Source organism: Leucoraja erinacea, chromosome 27 (genome assembly GCF_028641065.1).
Source record: "Leucoraja erinacea ecotype New England chromosome 27, Leri_hhj_1, whole genome shotgun sequence".
Lineage (NCBI taxonomy): Eukaryota > Metazoa > Chordata > Chondrichthyes > Rajiformes > Rajidae > Leucoraja > Leucoraja erinaceus.
In genome coordinates, this window is record NC_073403.1 from 30,889,029 (window position 1) to 30,912,037 (window position 23,009).

The following is a 23,009-nucleotide window of genomic DNA, read 5'->3' on the forward strand; positions in this document are numbered from 1 at the left end:
GCTTCAGGAGAGACAGAGGTGAGGGTAAAAGAGGAGGGGGTGTTGCATCATTGGTTAAGGAGGATGTCACGGCAGTGATCAGTGGTGGCATTACAGACAGTCTGTCTAGTGAGGCTATATGGACGGAGCAGAGGAAGAAGATAGGGATGATCCCCTTTTCTGGAGTGTACTACAGGCCCCCAAATAGTTAATGGGAATTAGTAGAGCAAATATGTCAGGAGATGGCAGGCAGCTGCAAGTCTAATAATGTTGTCATAGTAAACGATTTTAAATTTTCCACTATTGACTGGGAATGTCATAAAGTAAAACGTATAAACGGGGCAAAATTTGTCAAATGCCTTCAGAAAAGTTTCCTCCGGGAATATGTGTAATAACTTTCTTCCCACACTAAAGATGTACAAGTTTACAGGTTAATTTGGCTTCGATAAAAATTGTAAATTGTCACTGGTGTGTAGGATGGTCTTCATATCCGGGGATTGTTGGTAAACGCGGACTCAGTGGACTGAAAGGCCGGCTTAGTTATGCGAAGTATCTCTAAACTAAACTAAATGTTCAAGGATGAGACTTTTTGGACAACTGACCACTGTTTTATTAGGTTTAAGATAGTTATGGGTAAAGACAGGGTGGGCTCAAAAGTTAAATTTTTAAATTGGGGCAAGGCCAACTTTAAAGGTATCAGACCTCACTCCAGTTGATTGGAGCAGATTGATTGAAGGAAATGGACCATCAGGAAAATGGAATGTTTTAAAAGTGTGCCGACAAGAACTCAGGACATACACATCCCTGTTAGTGAAGGGTAAGACGGTGAGTGTAAGGAAGCTTGAATGATGGGGAAATTGACTCTGGTCAAGAGCATGGAACCACACAGAAATCAAGCAGTTAATTCTGTGGGGAGCCACCTGAGATGGTCAGGGTTCTCAATGAATATTTCTCTTCTGTTTTTAACATGAAGAAAGACATGAGGATGGCGGGACTTTGGGGCAATCAATGGAAGTGGCTCGAGAGCAGTCAGTATTATGTTGTAGTGGCGCTGAAGGTCCTGACAGTATGAAGGTAGACAAATCCGAGCCTGATCAGATATATCCGCGCTCAATTTGAGAAGATAGAGAGGAAATTGCAGGTGCCCTTGCTGAGATTTACATCTTCATTAAATACAGGTGGGGTGCCGGAAGGCCTGAAGCATCAAATGGTGTGCCTCTCTTCAAGAAAGGCTGCAGGGAAAGCTTGGTAACTACAGGCCTACATCTGTGGTCGGAATGTCGGAATGTCATTAGCGAGTATTGTAAGGTATAAGATATACATGAATTTTGGTGACCATGGCCGATTAGGGATATTCAGCATGGATTTGTACATGGGAGATCGTGTCTGGGCCCATTATGCCCCTATCCTACTTAGGAAACATGAACGGAAACCTCTGGAGACTTTGCACCCCACCCAAGGTTTCCGTGCAGTTCCCGGAGGTTTTTGTCAGTCTCCCTACCGGCTTCCACTATCTGCAACCTCCGGCAACAACCTGCAACCTCCGGGAACCGCACGGAAACTTTGGGTGGGGCGCAAAGTCTCCAGAGGTTTCCGTTCAGGTTTCCTAAATGGGACAGAGGCATTACTGTTTGACATGATGGCATCTATATCTAAGATTTGATAGATAGATAGATAGACTTTTATTGTCATTCAGACCGAAGTCTGTACGAAATTGCAGCAGTCATACATATAATACAGTACAATAAAACAACAATAAACACATATTATCATCCACCACAGTGAGTCCACCCAGCATCTCCTCACTGTGATGGAGGCAAAAGTCTTAGGTCTGCAGTCTCTTCCCTACTCTTCTCCCTCTGCGCTGGGGCGATACCCCCCCCCCCCCCCCCCCCCCCCCCCCCCGGTGGTGAGTATGTTAAGAACAGTCCCGCGGCACAAACACCGTGGCCCGGGGTGGTTGAAGCTGCCGCCCACCAGTCCTGCAGACGCAGCCGCTGGCCCGCGGTCGAACCCCGGACTCAGGCCACCACCGCCAGAACACAGTCCCAGCCACCCTCACGTGGGTACTGCGCCGTCTTCAGCCTCGGGCTGGGCTGCCGCGACTTGGGCGCCGAACCTCCCTCGGGCTTCCAGCGCCACACCTTCCCGAGCTCGGCCGCTCCGACGGGAGCCTCGTTCCACCCTCGGGCTGGCCGCCCTCACGGGAGCGCTCCAACCTCTTCCAGCCCTGAGCCGGACCACCCTCACGGGAACGAGCTCAGGGCGAGTCCTGAAGGTGCTATGCCTCCGGAGCCTCGAGGTCGTCAGCTCCATTAGGCCTCAGCACAGACGGAGGCAGAGAAGGGGAATACGACAAAAAGGTCGTATTCCCCCGTATTTGGATGAGAACGTAGTTAGCACGTATGCAGGTGATACAAAAGTAGATGGTACTGGAGATAGTGAAGATGGTGGTGAAACATTGCAACAGGATCTTGATCAGTTGGACATGTGAGCCGAGGAAAAATGGATGGAATTTAATGCAGGGAACTCCCTTTCGGGAGTTCTAACATGGGCAGGACCTACACAGTGAACGGAGAGCTCTGGGGGCTGTTGTAATGCAGATGGATGCACGAGTGCAGGTACATTGTTCCTTGAACGCTGCGTTACAGGTAGACAGGGTGATCAACAAGGCATTTTGCACATTAGCCAAACGTCAGATAATTGAATATTTAAGTTATGAGGTCATGCTGCAGTTACATAATTCACTCGTGGAATAGAGAGTGTTTCTCTGCATGCACTAACGGCGGCAGCACAGATCCAGTCACTGTCACCTGAACCCTGAATATAAACGTGGGCCACAATCCGTGGACACAGCGCAGACCCTCGCTCTGCTCTATCAGTGTCCCAGGTGGACTGACCCACACGGTCCTGAGCCGGAGCGGGCGTGTCATTGAACTCTGATCGGGAAATTTCACTATCGCTGCTCGGGCACCTCCCGCTTTTGGATTCACCGCGTCGGTGCGGAAACAATCACATTGACACATTCTTTACAACACACCTCCCGCCCACTTTCCGTTTCGGAATGGAATGCCGCACTTTAAAACCGGCAGCATGACAGGTACAGCTGACAGAATCCACAGCCACCGGTCTCAGCAGCACAGGCGGCCGCTCCCGGATCACAAGCCGCTGCATTTCCATAGACCCTGCGTTGGAAGATGGATTTGGGCAGTGTTTGCAGAGCTTGGATTGTGTGGGTGTTGTTGTCCGGGACCCTGAGCCTGGGTTGTGAGAGGCTGCAGTTACTGCAAGATCTCAATATGGACACTCTGGGCAAACTGAATGAAATGGTGAGTTGTCCCCGCTCCCAGACACCGATCCGACACTCTCCGGCGATCTTTGATTTTTCATTTCCCTGGTCAGATACGGTGCAATAGTTTAAAGCTTTGACGGGTTCCCTGTCTGATATCCGCGACGCTTGCCTGTCAGTTACTGGATTCTCTAGAACATAATTTACCCTCTTCCCCCAGGGCGGCCCCTTTCCGTGGCATTGTGTCAGAGAGAAGGTCCCGTTGAAAACACAGCCCTTGAAACTGGTGAACCTTGCAAATGGGTTGTCGGTGAGTGATTGGATTTTTAATTCATTCATTCGCCTTATTTAGAACCTTCATCGACTAATAACGTGAATTACTTTTGGATCTGCAAACAATTGTAGAACTCCTTTCCCAAATCATATTATGATTGACGCAGACATGGTGGGACGAAGAGCCTCTTGCATTGCTGTACTGTTGATGTTCAATGTTCTGTGTAATAAACAAGGAAGCAAAATGTGTGCCGGACTTCGATTCAATGAGGTTGTGTTACTAAAGCGAGGTAGCCCGGCTGTAATTGTGGACAGATTTTGATGCAGCAGAACATTGAATATTAGGTGTCGATTTTATTTTTCGTACCCAACGAAAGAGAGAAATTCCTGGCATTTTGCACTTAGGTTCTTCAGTCTCTGTAGCCGCCTGAAGAAAGATCGCCGTTGGTCTGATAAGCCTAGTTTTGATTAATTCTGATAGATTTTGATGCCCACTGAATTTTAGAGTGGAAAATGGAGTGTGGTTCCACTTTTGGGATCATCTGGTTCTCACGGCTCAGTGTTTACAAAGATGTGATCGTCAATGAAGACTGAAATTAGGCATCTTATTTCCTCAGATGGTTGCATATCTCTGAATACATATTCTCCAGGCAGAGTCTTAGAATATCTTTTGCGCCTTCCTATTTTACTCACACTAACACTTTTAGTCTTTCTAACGCGATGGACATAATCTTACTGTCCATTTCAAACGTTTAATTCCACTCTAATCGCCTGGGAATATCATACCTTTCGCCCGTTAACAATTTGGCGTTAACTCACGTCCTCAATTCAAATGTCATGAACATGACACGGTGCCAGTTAAGTGATATAATCCTGGAATTGTTAGAGCAAGATCCTTAACATTGAAGTGCAGATAAATTGCATGTTCCTTTCTGGATCATCCTTCCACCTTTATGGGACGTGCGAGTTATATTTCCACTTATTCCATCTCCTGGAATGTATCCAATATCTAAAACAGGCAGTTGCATTTAGGACCATATTTTTTATTTTATTTGCTTTTCTAATGTTCTTAATTGAATTCTAATAAAGCTAGATAAATATGTACTTTGAATACTGCAAAGCTTTTCAAAGAAATTCATCATATTCATCGTTGTGAACATCTCGAATACTTTCCAGTAATGTGACATTGTTTCTTCCTTTACTTCGTGTACAGTACGTCCAGAAGTTGATTTTTCTTTTCAACTGAAATCCTGTAAATGTTATTTTCCTATTAATGTACCTACACAAAATAAGTTGAACACCCTTCCTGTTATAAAGTTTGCGTGTTCATTGATTCTTTGAGGTTCTGGTTGTCTGACAGCAAGTCGCCACGATGTTTTTGCTCGTCTTTTATTATGAGGCTGAAGTACGGATGTCTCTAGTTATTCTGGGAAATATGACTGTTTTTACTGCTTCGCCAATATTTGTTGACTCTGCACCCAAAATACTTTTCATTATCTTCTAAACACCTAACATTGCTCGTTTGCTATCTCGCGTAAATATGCGTTCTCCGCCCTCTGGGTAAGATCCCATGTTAATTAAAACTAAATATCCCATGTTAATTAAAACGAAACCTCTCCCCGTTCATTGGTTTCAGGTTTCGTTGCCCCGTGTTCCTTTCCATAACTAACAGACCCCTATTACCGACAAGACCGCTCTAATGCCACCTTGTCTCCTCTCCGCAGGCTCTGAAGAAGATCCAGATTGTCCTTCAAACACTGAGGCAAACCAGCGAGATCTACAGCGAGGATACGGGCTCGGCCCCGTGGCCCCGCGAAGAGGTGGAAAGCTTCCGGCTTCTACTGCATCGGCAGATCAGAGAGCTGGAGGAATGCGCATGGAAACGGGCGCCGGAGTCTCAGCAAAAGAGAAACATTGCTGTTCACAAATACTTTCGAAAACTGCGACGCTTTCGGAAACATCAGGTGAGTTGGTTATGCTTACAATCCGGTTTTATTTGCAGATATTCCATTTCACCCAAATTCAATCTGTCCCTTGCTTAATGTATTTTCCTGATTCCTTCCTTTTTCTAGAACTTTGGCGACTGTGCCTGGGAAATGATCCGCGCCGAGACAAGAGCCCATTTACAGCAGATCCTTCTCATAACGGCAAACATGAGGAGCTAAAACTGAACATTTCCCCGGGCTGGGGCAGCACAAGAAGAGTCTCGGCCCGAAACCACAGCTATTCCTTTTCTCCAGACATGCTGCCTGACCCGCTGAGATACTCCAGCACTTTGTGTCTATCTACAGGGAAGGAAGAATTAACTGAACAATAATTTATTTGTAAACGTCTTCAACCGGGAGTTGGGAAAGTGGAAATTACGTCTGGATTACGTATTTCACTGCGTGTCGTTCGCGAGGTCGCTGAGCGGCTCTGGAACGCCGAGGTGATGACTTGGTGATGGCGGCGCGGGTGGTGCAACGGACTAAATGCGTCAACGAGACAGCGTTAACTAGAAGACAAACAGCGAAGAAGGGTCTCGACCCGAAACGTCGCCTATTTCCTTCGCTGCATAGATGCTGCCGCACCCGCTGAGTTTCACCAGCATTTTTGTCTACCTTCGATTTTCCAGCATCTGCATGCAGTTCCTTCTTAAACAGCGAATACATACATTCAGCGGCTGGCCGTAATTTGTCAACGCGTATTCCTGTTTTAAAACGGTGGATTATATCGGTTTATTTATGTATTTATCTTGGTTTATTTAACTTTTATCTATTTATTCATTCATTCATTCATGTCTGTGGTTTTATCTAAAATGTGCTGATTATTCAGCCCACGAAAGTTGCATTCCTTTGTTCAAATGCATGTAACTATATAAATTAATCTTGTAACATATTTATTTGTAGTTATTTATTAAGAGATGTAATTTTTTTTGCACTGGAATATTTTACACGGAAAGATTCAAAATTACTATCAATAAATTGTTCAGAAACTCACATCTTTTCTGAACTGGTCTTATTATTGATGTCTGTGGATGTCAGTTGTTTGTAAATATATTTACGATTGCAAATGTTTTACATTCCTCTCCCTGTATTCTGTGGCTGGATCTCACTTACTTCCCCTGACGGAACAAAATAGACTGATAGACAATAGGTGCAGGAGTAGGCCATTCGGCCATTCGAGCCAGCACCGCCTTTCATGGCTGATCAACCCCCATCAGTACCCCGTTCCTGCCTTCACCCCATAAACCCTGATCCCGCTATCTTTAAGAGGCCTATCTAGCTCTCTCTTTAAAATATCCAGAGAACCGGCTTCCACCGCCCTATGAGGGAGAGAATTCCACAGACTCACAAATCCCTGTGAGAAAAAGTGTTTCCTCGTCTCCGTTCTAAATGGCTTACCCCTTATTGTTAAACTGTGCCCCCTAGTTCTGGACTCCCCAACATCAGAGGTACAGGGTTACAGGGTTTCCTTTATTGTCATTCAGACCGAAGTCTGAACGAAATTTCGTGCCTACAGTCATACATACATACAATACAATAAAAAAACAACAATAATAAACACATATTAACATCCACCACAGTGAGTCCACCTAGCACCTCCTCACTGTGATGGAGGCAAAAGTCTTAGGGTCTGCAGTCTCTTCTCTCCTCTTCTCCCTCTGCGCTGCGGCGATACCCCACCGGGCGATGTTAAAACAGTCCCGCGGCTCAATCACCGCGGCCCGGGGTGGTCGAAGCTGCCGTCCACCAGTCCTGCTGCCGCAGCCGCTGGCTCGCGGCCGAACCCCGGACACAAGTCACCGCCGCCAGAACGCCGTCCCAGCCACCGGAGCACCGTTCCAGCCCCGAGCCGGATCGCCTTCACGTAAGTACCGTTCAGCCTCGCGCCAGGCCGCCCCGACATGGGCGCCGCTCCTCCCTTGTTTCACCCCCTTGTTTCATCACTCCCTTCCCTCCCAAACCGCCCTCTCACCACGTACTTCCCCCTGCAACTGGTCTGGAAATCTACTACTCCTCCATCTGCCGCTGCTTGGCTGGAAGACGTCATGTTTTTTTTAAGGTTAGAAAATATTAAATTCACATTGAGGGGGTCTGTGAAAAAGTTTTATTTGAAATGTGAACCCTTTTTTTTAATCATACTTTGAGGGTCTAAAGGAACTACCTATTGACTGAGGGCACTTGACAGTAAGTGGGGATCCGCCTTTATTCTGTTTTGTTACTTTATTATTGTTAAAAACGTGCATTTGATTTTGTGATATATTTGGATTGTGAAAAAATAAGCTGCCAAGGGGTGTTTAGGGAGGGTGGGTTAGGGTTATTTTGTTTATATTATTATTATTATTATTATTATTATTATTATTATTATTATTATTATTATTATTATTATTATTATTATTTATAAAAAACAAAATGGAGGAAAAATGTAATGCCATACATCAGATCTACTGTGCATTTAAAAAAAAAATTCCCTCCAATAAAAAACTATTAATTAAAAAAAAAGAATAATGAAAGCCATATATAGAGTAGATGTCGAAAGGATGTTTCCACTGTTTGGACAGTCTCTCGGACAAGAGGTCATAGCCTCAGAATTACAGGGCGCTCTTTTAGAAAGGAGGTGAGGAGGAACTTCGTTGGTCAGAGGGTGGATAATCTGTGGAACTCATTGCCTCAGAGGGATGTGGAGGCCTGGTCAGTAGATATTTTTAAGGCAATATTTTTAACACATTCTTGATTAGAACGGCTGTCGAGAATTATGGAGAAGGTAAGAAAATGTGATTAGAGGGCCGAGATCAGCCATGATTGAATGGAGGAATAGACTCGATGGGCCGAATGGCTTAATTCTTCTCTCGCAATTTATGAAGAATTTACTATAACCCGCATTAAATGTAGCTCCCAACGATGTACAGACACAATCACGTCCCCTCCCCACCCCGTCCCCTGCCGAGACTGAGCCTCCCCCACAACACCTGCGACCCCCTGATGTGAACCTGCGAAGCTCTGAGCCGCAGCGCTGCTTGTTCTCTCCCATCGTGGATTTCCCCGTCGCTGCTGCGGGACTCTCCCACTTTCACATTCCTTACTTCAGAACGGAGACCGCTCTCTCCCGACACCTTCCAAACTTCCAGTGGAAACATTTCATTTTTCCAACTTCACTGATCTTCGGATTGTAACATATTAAAGCGGGCAGCATGGCAGAGACAATTCACAAAATCCACAGCCACCGGTCTCGGCAGCACAAGCGGCCGCTCCCGAATCATAAGTCGCTGCATTTCCATATCAGCGACCAGGAACCGTTTTCGGAGCTGATTCTGGTCTCAAATCGGGTTGAATATGGCTTTGGACAGTGTTTGCAGAATTTGGGTGTTGCACATTTAACAAAACAACTCTCGTTGACCAGTGCTTGGTGGAGGTACACCAGTGGTTCATAGATTAAGTACAAACGTAAATACATATATATAGCCCTCCCTCAGAGGACGTCAAGAAAGGCTTGAGAGTAAAGATGACTTAAAAGTCGATGGGGGGAGGGGGGGGGGGTGGGGGGGGGGGAGGGGTGGGGGGTTGGGGGGGGGGGAGGGGGGGGGGGGGGGGGGGGGGGGAGGGAGGGAGGGGGGGGGGGGGGGGGGGGGGGGGGGGGGGCAGTTCTGATGGGAAGGGGGATGCTGTTCCACAGTCTCGGAGCTAACCGGCCTATAGATTCACCCCTTCTGCTTCGCTTCCTTTTTGTAGTGGGGTGATGATTTCCAATCTTCAGGAACTCTGGTATACTCTGAAGTATACAATCTTCAGTATACACACGCTGTCCATTCCTTCCACAGATGCTGCCTGTCCCGCTGAATTCCTCCAGCACTTTGTGCCTTCCTCAATGTTCCAGCATCCGCAATTACTTGTGTCACCGTTTCCGTGACCTTCCCCGTGGAGACGCCGGAATCGCAGCTTTCCTCAGCATTTCGCCGCTTTCCCCTCACCTCTCAGCGTGACCCGAGCTGATTACAAACGCAACCCGCTGGAGCAACTAGGCGGATCGGGCAAAGTCTGGAGGGGAATGGACAGACAAACCTTTCTGCCGAGACCCTCTCTCTGCTCCAAACACTTCCTGACCCGCTCGGCTCCGCCCGTAAGTTAATGACGAAAATGCCAGCGTCTGCTGTCTCTTGTGCCGCATGTTCACAAACACGCCCACTCTGGGATGTGGTGTGACGTTTAAGCGTGTTTTTTTGGATAGGCACATGGAAGAGCAGGGAATAGGGGAACATAGATCGCGTACAGGGAGATGAGATCAATGTACCTTGGCACCATGTTCGGCACAAACATTGTGGGCGGCCGGTTCCTGCGCTGTATTGTTCTATGTTTTGTAAGCAGTAGCAGTAGTGTCATGTGAGGCTGCTTCTGAGGAGAGTTTCATGATAGATAGAAAAAGGGACAATTTCCTCTTTTGCTCTACATATTGTACTCCAGCAAGGTTAGATTTAAGTGAATGGCGGTAAAACAAAGGTTTTCACAATATCTCAGTGCACGTGACAATAATAATCCAATACCGCTTTATCCCGTTTCCCTTCAGCCTCTCAGCGAGACCCGAGCGGTTCACAAACACGCCCACTGTCGGATGTGACGAGCCGGTCTCTTTCCCCGACTCACTTTCGCTTCGGCCGCTTTCCCTCGACAGACCGAGCCGGAGACTTCCCGCGGCGGCGAGAAGACAAGAAAGGGATCGGGACCGACCACACTCGGCTCGAAGCCTTTTAATTTCAAATAAAAGCAGAATGTCTGGTGTAAATAACAGAGAGGCAGAATCACTTTTTTTCTCCTCGGAGAGCAGAGTGTGGGCCCGGTGTGTCGGCGCTGAGAGAGTCGCCACCAACCAAGCGGCCGCGAGCCGTCTCTCCGCACTGTCCCCCTGAGATGTGGCTTCACCGCAGTTGGGTGAGTGGAGGGGCGGCTTTAACACAATTTCTGTCCGTGTCTCCGAGGATGAGTCTGAAAGGCGCTGTGTTATTATAACCCGGATAAAATGTAGCCCCCGGCGATGCACAGACACAGTGACGTCCCCTCCCCACCCCGTCCCCTGCCGTGACTGAGCCTCCCCCTCTGTGACCCCCTCATGTGAACCTGCGAAGTCTGAGCCGCAGCGCTGCTTGTTCTCTCCCATCGGGGATTCCCCCGTCGCTGCTGCGGGACTCTCCCACTTTCACATTCCTTACTTCAGAACGGAGACCGCTCTCTCCGAACACCTTGCAAATTTCCAGCGGAATCATTTCACTTTTCATACATCACCTATCTTCGGATTGTAACATATTAAAGCGGGCAGCATGGCAGAGACAACTCGCAGAATCCACAGCCACCGGTCTCAGCAGCACAAGCGGCCGCTCTCGGATCACAAGTTGCTGCATTTCCATATCCAGAGTTTCAGTCAGCGATCAGGAACCGTTTTCGAAGCCGATTCTTGTCTCAGCTCGGAGCTTTACTCAGTGCACGTTGAAGATGGTTTTGGGCAGTGTTTGCAGAGTTTGGATTGTGTGTGTGTTGTTATCCGGGACCCTGAGCCTGGGCTGTGAGAGGATGCAGTTAATGCAAGTTCTCAACACGGAAACTCTGGGCAAATTGAATGATATGGTGAGTTGTCCCAGCTCCCAATGACCGATCCGACACTCTTCGTCCGGGCTTTTTGTTAAAAAGTGAGTGATTACACTCCTGTTCTGCACTCAGTATCTACCCCATCGCTCTATCCATTGTACTTGAGTTTGCTTAATGGCATTGATGCATAGTAATATCTAATTAGAATGATAGCATGAAGAACAAAAGCTCTGGGGTTGTGAGTAACGAAGACATCTTATTTTCTCAGGGTGGCCACCTACCCCGACAATGTAGGACTGAGCGGCGGTCGCTTAAAACAAAGCCCTTGGACCTGGTGGTGAAACTTTCCATGGGGGTTGAGGTGAGTAAACCCTGCATTTTTATGCTACCTACTTTGATGTAGCTGGTATGAACATTTAAAAAAAAACTGACAATAGAAGAATAGCAAATCCTTCACTCCGTTCTTATCATCACACTCATTGCAATAATGTATTACTACATTTGATCTAATAACCGCACCTTCCAAATCACCTGCTTTCCTATGAAGGTTCTACCCTCAACCTTGTTTGTTCTCTTTCCTCCACAAATACTGCAGACCCGCTGACACACACACACACACACACACACACACACACACACACACACACACACACACACACACACACACACACACACACACAGACAACCGGCTATAGTTATTTAACTACACCTTATTATTTATGCTTTTACCTTTCTACAACGAATCTCCCAAGCCTCCAATCAACAAATAACATGTCTGCTCATATCATTTTGTCTTTCCCATCTCCACATTTTGCACCTCAAGACCATAATTTAAAGCGTTGTCGTCCCTGGATTTGTCTTTCAGGACAGGGAGGATTTGACTGCACTTAAGTTCGGTAGAGTAGAGTCCACCTGTGTATATTGTGTACATTCATGTACATCTGGTACCACCTTGTCTTGACTGTTATGGTCCAAGGACTGGACTTTATCCTTCACATTCCTTTTGCCATCTATGCCCTTCTGTCCAACTATTTCCTCATTAAGTTATCAAACAGTGTACTTTGAAACAAATCCCAAAATACTTACTTATATTTTAAATTGATATAATGCAACCAAATTGTATAATTTTACAGTTTTAGAGTTTGGATTCTGCTTCTGACCATGTTGCAGCAAAGTGTACACATTTCCTCCTAATCATAAATAGTGTCATATCGCATTGATATAAACCCTTCAGCCTAACTCGACCCTGCCGACCAAGATGCCCCATCTAAGCGTCCCATTTGCCTACATGAGGCACATATGCCTCTAAACCTTTCCTATCCATGTACCTGTCCAAGCAACTTTTATACGCTGTCATAGTACCTACCTCAACGACTTCCTTTGGCAGCATGTTCCATATATTCAACATCCCCTGTGTTAAAACATTCCAATTTAATCTTTCTCCTCTCACCATGAATCCATATCCCCTGATTCTTGATTTCCCTACCCTGGGTAAAAGACTGTGCATTCACCCTAACAATTTCCTTCATGATTTTATACATTCTATAAGAACTCGCTCCACCTTTTGCTCTCCAGGGAAAGAAATTCGAGCCTGCCCAGCCTTTCCCGAAAGTTCAGGCCCTTGAGTCCGGTAAACATTCTTGGAAATCTTCTCTGCATCCATTCATGCTTAATGACATCCTTCATATAGCAGGGTGACCAACATTGAAACAATACCCTAAATGTCATCTCACCGACATCTTGTACATTGACTCCCATGGCTATCTGGACTACATTTCTTCCCACCCCGCTTCCTGTAAGGACCCTATCCCCTACTGCCAATTCCTCCGTCTACGCCACATCTGCACCCAGGATGGGGTGTTCCAAACTAGATGTCTTCATTCTTTAGGGAACGGGGGTTCCCCTATTCGACTGTAGATGAGGCTCTCACCATGGTCTCTTCTATATCCCATAGCTCCGCTCTCACTCCCTATCCCCCCACTGGTAACAAGGACAGAATCCCCCTTATCCTCAGCTTCCACCCTACCAGCTGTCACATACAACAGATAATCCTCCGACATTTTCGCCACCTCCAACGGGGTCCCACCATTGGCCACATCTTCCCATCACCTCTCCTTTCGGCTATTCACAGAGACCACTCCCTCCAAAGCTCCGTGGTCAATTCGTCCCTTCCCACCCAAACCACCCCCTCCCCTGGTAGTTCCATTGCAACCGCATGAAATGCCACACTTGTCGCTTTACCTCCCCCCTCGACTCCATCCAAGGACCCAAACAGTTTTTCCAGCTGAGGCAGAGGTTCACCTGCATCTCTCCTCCAACCTCAGCTGTTTCATCTGCTGTTCTAGGTGTCAATTGCTCTACATCGGTGAGACCAAGCGCAGGCTTGGTGATCGCTTTGCCCAACACCTGCGCTCAGTTCGCATTAACCAACCTGATCTTCCAGTGGCTCAGCACTTCAACTCCCCCTCCCATTCCGAATCCAACCTTTCTGTCCTGGACCTCCTCCATGGCCAGAGTCCCACCGCAAATTGGAGGAGCAACGTCTCATATTTCACTTGGGTAATTTACGCCCCAGCGGTATGAGCATTGACTTCTCCAATTTCAGGTATTCCTTGCTTTTTCCCTCCTTCCCCTCCCTTTCTGTCTCCCCCCCCCCCCCCCAGCCTACTGTCTGCACCTCTTCCCTTCATCTTCCACCCCCCCCCCCCCCCCGCACCCCCACATCAGTCTGAAGAAGGGTCTCAAGCCGAAACGTCACTTTTTCCCTTCACTCCATAGATGCTGCCTCACCCGCTGAGTTTCTCCAGCATCTTTGTCTACCTTTTACATCTTGTACAAGTTGCTTCGCTCACTAGGTCTCTCCTGTGCTGCAGTCAATAATTATAAAGGTTTCCAGCTCCAGTTCTGCCTTCAATCTCATTTTTGAAATGCAGGCCCTCAGGACCGAGAATAATTTGCTTCCAGCTCTGTTCTCCCGAATCCTGCATTGTTGAAAACCCATTGTAAAGCACTAAGTCCTGCAAAATATGCTCTGAAATTTCATGTTGCTACAGCTGTCCTCAGAGGCCTTTCCTGCTGCAAATATCCTCCCATAACCCTCACCCTAAAATCGCACTCTGCAGCAAACTATATTCCTGGATTGATGGAGATCCATATTAGGTCGATATAGCTGTAAAATGCTTTAAGATTCTCCAGGCTGCCTAACCATTTTAAAGTATCAGGCTGGTGTAGCCTGTGCTGTAAAGTCACATATTGCTGTAACTCTGTCGCATGCCGGGAGGAGATCTTTGAAAGGCCTGGCACTATTATCCCTTGCCCTGCCAAATTTCTAGTTCTTACCATACAATTATTTAGGTTGGGCATTTGCGTAATTTCCTATTTAATCTTTCCTCACTATACCTTCACTTACCTCCATCTTAAACATTCTCGTACAACTTCATAATGACTTGATACAACTTCCCTTATTTATTCAACCCAGATTTCTTTTCCCTCTCTTTGCCACAACTCATGTAACTTGGTACCATTCTTTTGAACTTGTGTTTAGCAACTTGGATATCATAAATGCACCAGAGGCGTTGCTGGTTGATCATTAACTATTTTACCAACTATTCATCTGGATCTGAACTCCTTTCAGTGCTCCAGTTGAGTGCTTATTATTTACTGCTGGTATTTAACTTACTGATAATAGTTTTAAGAGCACTCTAGAGCAATTCTAATGTGAAATGGGACAAAACACCCACTAATGCCACTGTGTGTGTTTTGCACAGGCCCAGGACAGGATCCAGATTGTCCATCAAACACTGCATCACCTCAGCAAGATCTACAGCATGAACCTGAGCTCAGTAACGTGGGTCCAGGCCACAGTGGAGCACTTCAGGCTTCTCCTGGATCGGCAGCTCACGGAGCTGGAAGTCTGTGTCAGGAAACCAAGCACAGGGTCTAGGGCAAGGAAGAATGCCACAGTTCGTAAATACTTCAGGAAACTGAGAAGGTTTCTGAAACAGAAGGTGAGCTGATTGACATGAAACATTGTGATTACCAACAGATTTTACAGGCAATTTATATCTGTTACACAATCTAATATATTGTTTTGACTTTTTCCCTTTTCAGGGATTCAGTGACTGTGCCTGGGAAATTACTCGCGCTGAGACCAGGGCGCATTTACAACAGCTCCTTCTCATCATGGCAACAATCAGCAGGGAACAGCAGGGAAGACTCAAGTGACATGGAGACGGAGAACGATTATGATATATTTAAGATAACCCCTTTCTTTGTGAATGGTGTTTTAAAAACGTTGTTAATTTATTGTCATTTATTGAAGGTTATGCATTTGGCAACACTTTTTACATTGATATCTTTTATTGAGGGCAAGGTTCTAACATAATTATTCTCAATGTCACTCTTTTATTTAAGTCTGCTGATCCTCTGACATACATACATATATATATATATAAATGTGCACACATACACACACACGCACATGCACACACGCATATATATATATATATATATATATATATATATATATAAACACACACATATATTTATATATATATATATACATGCACGCACACACACACATATATATATTTAATTAATATGTATCACACACATATATATGTGATACATATTAATTAAATATATATATATATGTGTGTGTGCGCACATGTGTATATATGTGTGTGTTTATATATATCTGCATTTATTTATGTTTATATATATATATATATATATACGTGTGTGTGCGCGTGTGTGTATGTGCACATTTATATGTATGTTTGTCAGGATCATATGTATGTGTGTGTATATTTATATTTAATTAATATGATATATATATACACAAATATTTACAGTGTATGTATATATCAAACACCATCTCAGAGTTAATTTAACTTATTGATATTTGTTGCTTTATTATTGTTCTGTAAGGAAATTCAGTGAATGATTCTGTTTTGTCCAACTCCTGCTCGGATAGAGTAGCTAATGCAGCAACTCTCAGATTCATGACAAGTGCACTGTGTGCATCTTACCTGTCTCACTGTTCTTCTGTTCATTCCACCTGTATTGGTTGATGCTACTTTAGTTCATCCTCCACAATGAACTAAGTGATGTTTCGCATTCAATGGTTTTATACCAATGTAATGTTTTTGTACAATATGCAAATGACTAAAACAAGAAAGCACCTTTAATATTTATTGAGAATTATGATAGGTTATTTTAGAGACTGTAGTTTTAAGTACATAGTGTGCTATTATTCTCAAAACGTTTGTCTTGATTTTGTAGTGACTTTATGAATTGGAGAATGGTAGATTTTTGTGCCTTCTCAAAGACCATTTCCTTAATTTCTATTTCGTTCTCTGTAGCTTCTGATTGAATCGCTACTACTCCAATTGCAATATGCTTTTGGAATGTCCAAACCATCACTCAGCCTCTTATTTCTGTCAAGAGTACTGTGGGCACTTGCAGGTTGAATTTACGGGCTGATGAGACTTAATCTCTACCCATTTGCTGTTAAAGAAAACATTAAAACACACCACAAAGATCGGGAAGGCAATCAAGACTTATTTAAGAGCATCAAATACAGCGATCACTGGGAGCAATCTAGCAGATTAATCACCGAACAAAGATTCATCTGCTCCTAATATACAGAATCTACCTTTAATGTGTCGTGTACTGTTTGTTGCAGGCACTTAAGCATGTTTTCTTCTTCAGAATTGGTTTTATAACAACCATAAATCATGCACCTCCAAAAGACACAGATCAACAAATACAACTCAATCCCACCCCATGGCAGATAACCAGAAGTCCTGTTATCTACCTAATTTGATTGTTTTGGCATTGAAGTTTGTCCTTCCACACTGCACAATGATGCTTAAGTGCTTGTTCCTTCAGAGCATAAATTCACCTCTGGTCATCTTATTTAATATTTATTCAGTGTTATGTCCTCAGTTCTGTAGAGTTGAAATTCTTTGTTAAGTTATTAATATTTAATGAGCCGTTTACAGTTTATAATGTTTTTGTTTTGATATTTTTTTATTGAAGATGAGTATCTAAATAAATTATTTTCAAAGTTACACTTTTATTTGTGTCCATTGACTGCCTTACTGTGCATAACTTCTCTAATTTCTTCTTGCTCCCTGTTAAAGGCTGTTCCCCTCATTTTGTTCTCCACTTTGTAATGTCCTATGACATTGATCAGTCAAATCCTCTGATCGCACTTTGAACTGATTTGGCCCAATCTCCCATTTCCTGGATGGGGGACTGATTTCATATCTTGGTATTTATCTTTGTATTGTCCTCTTGAATGATGCTGGGGTAAGCCCAAAATGTCCCACAGATAGTGAAAGGAAGATAGTGATCATCCCACATATAACAGATAGTGCTGTTATGAAGATAAAGGGCATTCAGTGGGTGAGAGCAGATCGTCAATGAGAAGGTAAATGCATTGGAAGTCTTTTATTTAACTCTGAAGTTCCATATTTACAACACGGCACATTGGCACAGTGGTAGAGTTACTGCCTTACAGCACTAGAAACCCAGGTTCAATCCTGAGTACGTGCTGTGTGTACAGAGTTTGTATGTTCTCCCTTTGCATGCATGTTCTCCGGATGTTCTTGTATCCTCACACATTACAAAGACATGCAGATTTGTAGGTTAATTGACTCCTGTAAATTGTCTTAAGACAGAACTAGTGAATGCGTGATTGCTGGCCAGCGCAGGCTTGTTGGGCTGAAAGGCCTGTTTTCATGCCGTTTCTCTAAATATCTACACTATATTAAACTAACTAGACCAAGTGCAGACTTGGGGGTCTGTTCGTGACGTGCGGTTGTGGGGGGGTGGGGGGGGGGGGGGGGGGAGGCAGCATGCAGCGTCACACACACTAACTATCCCCCCCTCCCCCCGCACTCACATTTATTACCCCCCTTGATATTATATTAATATTATTAATTTGCTCCTTTTACCCCATAACCATACTATCTACTGATGCATAGTCCCCAAAATAAAAAGCATTTTGATTCTCTTATTAATCTATTCCAATACAATTTTAATGCATTTTGTCTCAAATCATTGTCTCTAAAACTAATGGTGCTGTTAACATGAGGCTCACTGACGTGCAATGGCCAAGTTATTCCTCCATATCTGAAGATGATTGGAAATATATAAGCAGAGCAGTCACTACCTCAATCCATATGAGGTGCTGTTCCACCAATTTCAGGTGGTGCTCGCTCTGACCATGGAGGAGACCCAGGGCAGAGAGGTCGGATATGGTATGGGAGGGGTAGTTGAAGTGCTGAGTCACCAGGAGGTCTGGTGACTTTAATGCAGACCGAGTGGAGGTGTTCGGAAACGATCGCCAAGCCTCCGCTTAGTCTCACCGATGTAGATCAGCTGATATCTAGAGCAGCGGATGCAATAGATGAGGTTGGAGGAGATGCAGGTGAACCTCTGTCACGCCTGGAATGACTGCTTGGGTCCTTGAATGGAGTCGAGGGGGGAGGTAAAGCGACAAGTGTAGCATCTCTTGCGGTTGCAAGGGAAAGTTCCCGGGGAGGGGGTGGTACGGGAGGGAAGGGAAGAATTGACAAGGGAGTTGCGGAGGGAGCGGTCTTTGCGGAAAGCAGATATGGGGGGTGATGGGAAGATGTGGCGAGTGGTGGGGTCACGTTGGAGGTGGCGAAACTGACGGAGGATTACTTGTTGTATGTGACGGCTAGTGGGGTGAAAGGTGAGGACTAGTACACAGCAGTTTATTTGCTGCCTTACTGCACCAGAGACCCAGGTTCAACTCTTGACTATTGGTACTGCTTCTTTGGAGTTGGTATGTTCTCCCTGTGACTGCAAGGGTTTTTCCAGGTGCTCTGGATTCTTCCCACACTCCAAAGGCATACAAGTTCGTCGGTTGGGTAGGAAGGAAATGCAGATGCTAGTTTAGATAGATAGATAATTTATTATCACATGTGACATCTCACAGTGAAATTCTTTGTTTTGCATATCATACACCAGGTATAGGTTGCCGACACAGTTGCAAAGTATTGATTACAGTCCCTAATGGTCCCTCTTTGTTCTCGGTGCCAATCCCGCTCCCCCACGCTGGGTCCCTCTTGGTGGCACGTTCTCGGTGGCACGTCCTCATCTGACCTCCGGCACCCACCGCGCTCCTGTCCTCAGCCGCCCATTGCCGGGTCCTCTATCGGACAGTTCCACAGTGCTTGCCAGGGGCTTCCAACTGCCCTCCTCACTACAATTTGGCTAAAATTGTTTTCGGTAAAATCATAAATTGTCCCTAGTGTGTAGGATAGAGCTTGTGCACTGGGTGATCGCAAATCAGAACAGTCTTGTTGGGCAGAATTGCCAGATTCCGTGCTGCATTTCTAAAGTTTAAAGCAATGACTAAAATCTCTAAACTATCTCTGTCCATTCCTATCCATACTCTTTATATTAATGAGAATCAAAAAATTACAGATTTTGTCTGTTGAAATAAAAACAGAGAATGCTGTAAAACTCAGATGCTGCCTGACCAGCATTTTCTGTTTCTCCATTTTCTCTGTGATAATTGTGCCGTTGGCTGTGGTCCCTACCACTGGTAATTTTCCAATCCAATTTTAAATTGCATTCACTCTTCCTTTGCCTGTCTCTTTTCACTTGTTTATAAAAAGCATTTTGATTCTCTTATTAATCTATTCCAATACAATTTTAATGCATTTGCTTTGTATCTTATTTCCTTAGTCAGATTACATCTGTGCTTTCTCAAGCAGTTTGGTTGTTCAATTGCTTTCAGTGGTTGGCATTTATCATGGATCTTCTTTTCCTATTCAGTTTTAAACTCTGTAGGGAAATCTGCCTTTGAATGTTTTTCTTTCCCAATTTGTATTAAATTGCATTTCACTTGGGGCTAAATTTCTTAGTTTATTATCATTAATAATTCTCTAAGTGGGTATGACTGCTCTGTGTTAATTGCTCCTTATCTTTTCTACTGAGTTCCATAAGCACTCTAAGCTAACTCCAACTCTACGGGATCTGGTCTCCCATTAACATTGTGGTGTGAGCAGGATTCACATTGTCCTTTAAACACAACATCACAAGTTTTGTAGATTAATTGGCTTTGGTAAAAAAAAAAGTAAATTGCCCCTAGTATGATGGGTCGGCTTGGACTCGGTGGGCTGAAGTGTCGGTTTCCAAGCTGTATCTTTAAACTAAACTAAACTAAACTAAACAAGTGTGACATCCATGACATAAACGTGGGGGTGAATCTGGACCACATGATACAGAGGAACTCTTCCATCTTCTCCTGGATTAACAAAAGATGAAATAGATGGTGAAATGTGAAATTTTACATTTTAGTAGGAAGGAAGAGAAGATCCAATAAAAGCAAGAGAGCATATTTCTGAAAAACTCACAAGGTAAGAGAGGTCTGTGGATTTGTGGAGGAAAGATGGAAACTGGCAGAGTGGTGTAAGGAAGTGATTAAAAAAATTCATTTGATCCTGAGCCTGATAAAAAGGGAGATAGAGTACAAAAGATAAGTCACGGTGAACCTTTATAAAATAAAGTGTAGACAACAATGCTGGAGAAACTCAGCGGGTGAGACAGCACCTATGGAGCGAAGGAATAGGTGACGTTTCGGGTCGAGACCCGTCTTCAGTCTGATGTGAGGGTGGGGGGGGGGGGGGGGGGGGGGAAGACGAAAGGATGAGGCGGAGACAGTAGGCTGTGGGAGAGTTGGGAAGGGGAGGGGAAGAAGGGAGAAAGCAAGGACTACGGGATATTGGAGAAATCAATTTCATATCGCTGGGGTGTAAACTACACAAGCGAAATATGAGGTGCTGCTCCTCCAATTTGCGCTGGCATTCACTCTGGCCATGGAGGAGGCACAGGATAGAAAGGTCAGATTCGGAATGGGAGGGGGAGTTGAAGTGTTGAGCTACCGGGAGATCAGGTTGGTTAATGCGCACAGATCGGAGATGTTGGGCGAAGCCATCGCCAAGCCTGCGCTTGTTCTCACCGATGTTAAGCAGTTGACACCTAGAACAGTGGATATAATAGATGACCAGGGAGTTATGGAGGGAGTTGTCTCTGCAGAAAGTTGAAAGGGGAGAAGATGGGAAGATGTGGCGAGTGTTGGAATCCCATTGAAGGTGGCGAAAATGTTTGAGGATTATCTGTTGTATGTGACGGCTGGTAGGGTGGAAGGTGAGCACAAGGAGGGCTCTGTCCTTGTTACGAGTGGGGGGATGGGGAGTGAGAGGAGAGCTACGGGATATAGAGGAGATCCTGGTTAGAGCCTCATCTATAGTCGAAGAGGGGAACCCCCGTTCCCCAAAGAATGAGGACATCTCCGATGCCGTGGTTTGGAACACCTAATCCTGGGTGCAAATGTGGCATAGACGGTGGAATTGGGAGTTGGGAGTTGGGGATAGAATCCTTATACGAAGCAGGGTGGGAAGAAGTGTAGTCCAGATAGCCATGTGAGTCAGTGTTTTTGTACTAGATGTCGGTCAGTAGTCTGTTACCTGCATTGGAGACAGTGAGGTCTAGAATCGGTAGGGAGATGTTGGAAATGGTCCAGGTGAATTTGAGTGCCGGTTGGAAGTTAGTGGTGAAATGGATGAAGTCAGTGAGTTCTGCATTGGTGCAGGACAGGCACGTGTTGTGAGTGATTACTCAGGGTAGGCAGTCAGTCGGCTTTGAAAACAAACCTTAAACTGCGCATGCGCAGATTGTTCTCTCCGTAAAAATAAAAAATAAAAATAAAGACAGTAACAATTCAATTTGCCCAAGGTTTCCAAGTCTCCTTTATTCTGAATTACTGAATGGGTGGGGGGCTGAAGGGTGATGGCAGGTGGAGAGATGGTGGGGAAAACGAGAGTACAGGGAAAGGTTGAAAAGTTGTTATCTTATTGAATGACAACACTTGTTCAAGGGACCAATTGGGGGGAGAGTTCCTTTCACAGTGTGTGGAGAGTCTGTGCCAGGGGTTAAAGTTGCGGGGAGGGCAGGAGCGTTGAGAAGGAGGGGGTCGGGGATAATGCCAGTAACTCACTCACTCACCGCTGCTGCGGCACTCCGGGCGCGGCGCCACCGCATTGTAGCCGGGGATAGCAGCTCAGGGGGCTGCGAGTGGCCGCCGGGACCCGACAGCAGAACTAGCCGCCACTTCAGCGCCTTCTGCCAGCCCACTCATCTTTGGCAGTGCTTTCCGTCTGAACACCTCTCATCCGCCGCTCGCCGACTTCGCTCATGACAGCCGCTTCCCGCAAATCCTTAAATTCCCACAGCCGAGTAACCTCAATCGCGCTGTTGGAATTTAAAGATTTGCGGGAAGCGGCTGACATGAGTGAGGCCAGCGAGCGGCAGGAGAGAGGTTTTCAGACGGAGAGATGCCAGAGGTGAGCGGGGGCCGGCAGAAGGAGCTGAGGGGGCGGCTGGTTCCGCTGTCCAGCCCAGCGGCCACTCACAGCCACCCAAGCTGCTTCCCTCCCCGGCCTCAATGCGGTGGCTCCGTGCAAGGAGCGTCGCAAGTGTCATGATCCCGACCCCTCGTTCACAATATTCGTGCCCTCCCCGCAACTTTACCCCGGGCCAGACTCCCCAAACGCTGTGAAAGGAACTCTCCCTCCACCACCACACCTTGGGAAATACGGTATTTAAAAAAATAAAGCACCAAGAAATGTACTTACCACATTATCGGTGCACGAAATACATTCTTCTCTCTTTGTTTCCTAAGATACACTTATAATAATGACAATCCATATTTGAAAACCCCGCCAAAAAACTAGCGGTACTGCAAAGGCAGAATTCTGCTGCCTTCAGTCTCGCTTGTCATTGACGGCTTGAAGCAGCGCTGACGGCATGTGGGCTGCACAGACCTTCAAGGGTTACAAGTGCTGCGGATGAAAAGCACGGAGAATTAT

At 45.6% G+C, this 23,009-nt stretch overlaps 2 protein-coding genes across 3 annotated transcripts; both read left to right on the forward strand.

Annotated features, from left to right (window-relative positions):
* The first annotated feature begins 3,176 nt into the window (after nt 1-3,176).
* Nucleotides 3,177-5,706, forward strand: LOC129710038 (interferon alpha-10-like). Its single transcript, XM_055656722.1, has 4 exons — nt 3,177-3,308; nt 3,489-3,578; nt 5,266-5,505; nt 5,614-5,706. Exons 1-4 carry the CDS (start codon nt 3,177-3,179, stop codon nt 5,704-5,706), a joined length of 555 nt encoding a protein of 184 aa, XP_055512697.1.
* Nucleotides 5,707-9,512: 3,806 nt separating this feature from the next.
* Nucleotides 9,513-15,555, forward strand: LOC129710045 (interferon alpha-B-like). 2 transcript variants are annotated; one of them, XM_055656730.1, is made up of 4 exons: nt 9,513-10,446; nt 11,366-11,458; nt 14,865-15,104; nt 15,208-15,555. In XM_055656730.1, the coding sequence occupies exons 1-4, from the start codon at nt 10,426-10,428 to the stop codon at nt 15,319-15,321; spliced, it is 468 nt and encodes a 155-aa protein (XP_055512705.1). In that variant the 5' UTR covers nt 9,513-10,425; the 3' UTR covers nt 15,322-15,555. The 2 variants fall into 2 exon arrangements, with proteins under 2 accessions (XP_055512705.1, XP_055512704.1); XM_055656729.1 differs by lacking the exon at nt 9,513-10,446 and having other exon boundaries at nt 10,676-11,458.
* Nucleotides 15,556-23,009: the final 7,454 nt, after the last annotated feature.

What these genes read in the sequence shown, in the direction of transcription:
- LOC129710038 (XM_055656722.1), top strand. Translation starts at nt 3,177, where the DNA reads ATGGATTTGGGCAGTGTTTGCAGAGCTTGGATTGTGTGGGTGTTGTTG. An exon ending in ACCTTGCAAATGGGTTGTCG is followed by an intron (nt 3,579 to 5,265) that starts GTGAGTGATTGG and finishes TCCTCTCCGCAG; the next exon opens with GCTCTGAAGAAGATCCAGAT. An exon ending in GACGCTTTCGGAAACATCAG is followed by an intron (nt 5,506 to 5,613) that starts GTGAGTTGGTTA and finishes TCCTTTTTCTAG; the next exon opens with AACTTTGGCGACTGTGCCTG.
- LOC129710045 (XM_055656729.1), top strand. Translation starts at nt 11,312, where the DNA reads ATGAAGAACAAAAGCTCTGGGGTTGTGAGTAACGAAGACATCTTATTT. An exon ending in AACTTTCCATGGGGGTTGAG is followed by an intron (nt 11,459 to 14,864) that starts GTGAGTAAACCC and finishes TGTTTTGCACAG; the next exon opens with GCCCAGGACAGGATCCAGAT. An exon ending in GAAGGTTTCTGAAACAGAAG is followed by an intron (nt 15,105 to 15,207) that starts GTGAGCTGATTG and finishes TTCCCTTTTCAG; the next exon opens with GGATTCAGTGACTGTGCCTG.